This window comes from Mizuhopecten yessoensis, unplaced genomic scaffold (genome assembly GCF_002113885.1).
Source record: "Mizuhopecten yessoensis strain PY_sf001 unplaced genomic scaffold, ASM211388v2 hete_36100736, whole genome shotgun sequence".
In the NCBI taxonomy this organism is placed as follows: domain Eukaryota; kingdom Metazoa; phylum Mollusca; class Bivalvia; order Pectinida; family Pectinidae; genus Mizuhopecten; species Mizuhopecten yessoensis.
The window spans coordinates 1-2678 of record NW_018483914.1 but is presented as its reverse complement, the minus strand read 5'-3'; the positions used below and the strand labels follow the sequence as shown (position 1 = coordinate 2678).

The following is a 2678-nucleotide window of genomic DNA, read 5'->3' as shown; positions in this document are numbered from 1 at the left end:
ATGCCATTTTAGCAAATATGCCATTTTTTCCCCGACCAGCCCCTTCAAATGCAAAGTCTCTTTGTTAAAAGTCAGATGCAAAAACATAGGTCACAGTGAGTGTCGTTCGATATATTTTTCAGTACTCCTAAGATGTATACATATGAACTTCTATAACTGATGGACTTCTAGTAATTGAGTTATATGCACTTTTGTCACAATAACTAAATCATACTTTTAAAGTTTTGGTCTCTTACCAATTCACGAAGTGCACAAATGTCTGCCTTTGTTTCTTCATCATCAGATCTGTTCTTCAGGTATGTTTCAACATTCTCAGTGATATAAGGGAATAATACTTTCTGAAAAGTAAAGAAAATATCGTCTTTATAAAAATCAAGTTTGAAGTACAGGGAAAACATAGGTCAACAAAGAAAGATAACTCCTGCATACATAATATCATCATATTTGGGTTTTTTTACCAATTAGTCACGATTATTCGTCAGTGACAATAAACGTCTCGTCAACATTTGAAAAGAGGATTGCCACATTTTATATGTTATTAACAGTCACACAAAACGCTCTTGTCTCGAAGATGGTGCACTCAAATGTGCAATGCAGATGAACCCGGTAGTGCGATACTGAATAGTATACATGTATATTGCCTCACAAGAGGTTGTGATACATCGAAATACCAAGACAATTATCATTCACGTCAGCGTCTTTAGGACGATTGAAATACGATGTTAGACGTTCGACATGACTGATGTGAAAAACTGCCATACTTGCATGCCTTATCTCCAACCCAAGCAGGAAGATGAGCATGATGGTGGACCGGTATGCATGTGTGCGCGAGATGCCGGCATCGTCTTACCTTGACGAACGATAATGAAGTGGTTGTTCCTTCGATGTCAACGACAACTGCTGAGACACCATCAAGTAACGCTTCCGCTTCGTCTACCGACCGTTTTTGAACTTGTTGAGCCTCCATTATCTGGGAATGGCCAACAGTAGGCACTTCGAGCGAAAGTGTCAGAACAACGCTATTCAGACAAAGAACAAATGGACCAGGTGCGAGCCGATTGGTTACCAGATGGCGCCCTAGTTTCATAAGGTTGTCTCGTTCTCAATTACTGGCTATTCCATCAATTTAGCACTCAGCGCGTTTACTGTCACAATTTCCTAATTGGAAATGGATAGTCCAAGAAACTGGTACTTTTGTGCAACTATTTAAACCGTAACTTTTAAGAGTGTTTTAAAAAAAAGTTATGAGGGATGTAATCAAAACATGCGTTCTGTTCTTGACATAATAGTCTTGGACTTAACTTATTCCCGAGATTGACGAAGATGCTGAGCAGACGAACCAAACGCTTAGTAGAATTGCACCAATGAAATTTGTTGTTACAAACGAATTACGGTATACTGATCGTCCATTGAAATCGGGAAGGCCCTCAGACGGGTTCAGTTCCGGAAGAATTTTTATCCACGTTGACAAGATACGGGCTGTGAAGAAAAGTGCATCCACATAAGTATTAACGTTATTATACCAAGCAAAGGTTGTAGTTTTAATTAATTTATTATATATGTTGATTAATATCTTTCATAATAAGGATTTAGTTTTGGTTTCATTTATTTTGCTACCGGTTTTTCACCGGCTGCAGTGAGGAAGTGCTGAGTGCCGACGTGGACGGAAAATCATCTGGAGGAGTACGGTTTGTGTAGTCTGACGAACAAGTTCCAGAGCACTACTGACAGTTCCCTTCTCAAATTGACTGGTCACTGTTCTTTGTCTATTCTCCACCTTGTGTATTTAGCGTTTGTTGGATGTCTGTCAAGAAGAAAGAATAAATAGGGGAGGGGCGTGGTAATTACCTCATCTAACAAGTGTCAGTCAAGTGGAATTCGACAATAACTGCTCTTATCACCTGTCATAATGGATCCTCAAATTATTCTCATTGGTATTGCAGCGTTTTGTTTGTCAGCTCTGCTGATCTATCTTATATCTATGTTTGGTATAAAAGAAAAAACTTTTGAAGAAGCATTGGCTGAGCAAAAGCAAAGAATTGAAGATGAAAAACTGAAAGAGAAAAGCCTTAAGAAGGCAGAGAAGGAGAAAAAAAAGTTTAGGAAGACGAAAGAGAAACCAAAAGAAAAAGGACTTCAGGTTTCGGAACCTGAATTACCTAAGGAACAAAAGATGGTCAATTTGGAAATTGATCCTGAAATCATTGAACCACTGACAGCCTCCACAACTGAAGGGAAACGTTCTCAAAATATCAAGAAGAAACCAAAATCTATTCTTCACAACAAGAACGAGGAGCCACATGTGGCAAAAGAAACCCAACAAGTGATTCACCACATTCCAGTTCCAAAAGATGAGCTGGAAATTCTACATGATCTTGAAAAGGATCAAAAGGAGGTAAAGAAGGAAAAGTCTGTACCAAAATCTTCCAAGAAAGGGAAGGAAGAAGTGAAAGCAATCCCAAAGAGGCCTGTACTAATGGAAGAAGAGATTGTTGTCCCGAAGTTTGAAAAAGTATCGCACAGTGCCTCCTACTCCAGTCCGGAATCCAAAATGAAAAGTAAGACTTTCTAGAATTAACATTTCTGGATCCCGAATAATTATTGTGATGTACATGTACAATGGATTTATATGGCATTATCATCACAAATTGTGCCATATTCAGATATGTTTGAATCAC

At 38.5% G+C, this 2678-nt stretch overlaps 1 protein-coding gene across 1 annotated transcript; it reads right to left on the bottom strand.

The window, feature by feature from the left end:
* Nucleotides 1–188: 188 nt before the first annotated feature.
* On the bottom strand, nt 189–1098 carry LOC110444343 (enolase-phosphatase E1-like). Its single transcript, XM_021488727.1, has 2 exons — nt 851–1098; nt 189–338 (listed from the first exon to the last, which is right to left on the bottom strand). The coding sequence occupies exons 1-2, from the start codon at nt 1085–1087 to the stop codon at nt 204–206; spliced, it is 372 nt and encodes a 123-aa protein (XP_021344402.1). The 5' UTR covers nt 1088–1098; the 3' UTR covers nt 189–203.
* Nucleotides 1099–2678: the final 1580 nt, after the last annotated feature.

Coding starts and splice junctions, on each gene's coding strand:
- LOC110444343 (XM_021488727.1), bottom strand. CDS start 1,087: ATGAAACTAGGGCGCCATCTGGTAACCAATCGGCTCGCACCTGGTCCA. Junction 339..850: donor CTTCATTATCGTTCGTCAAG/GTAAGACGATGC, acceptor TTTACTTTTCAG/AAAGTATTATTCCCTTATAT.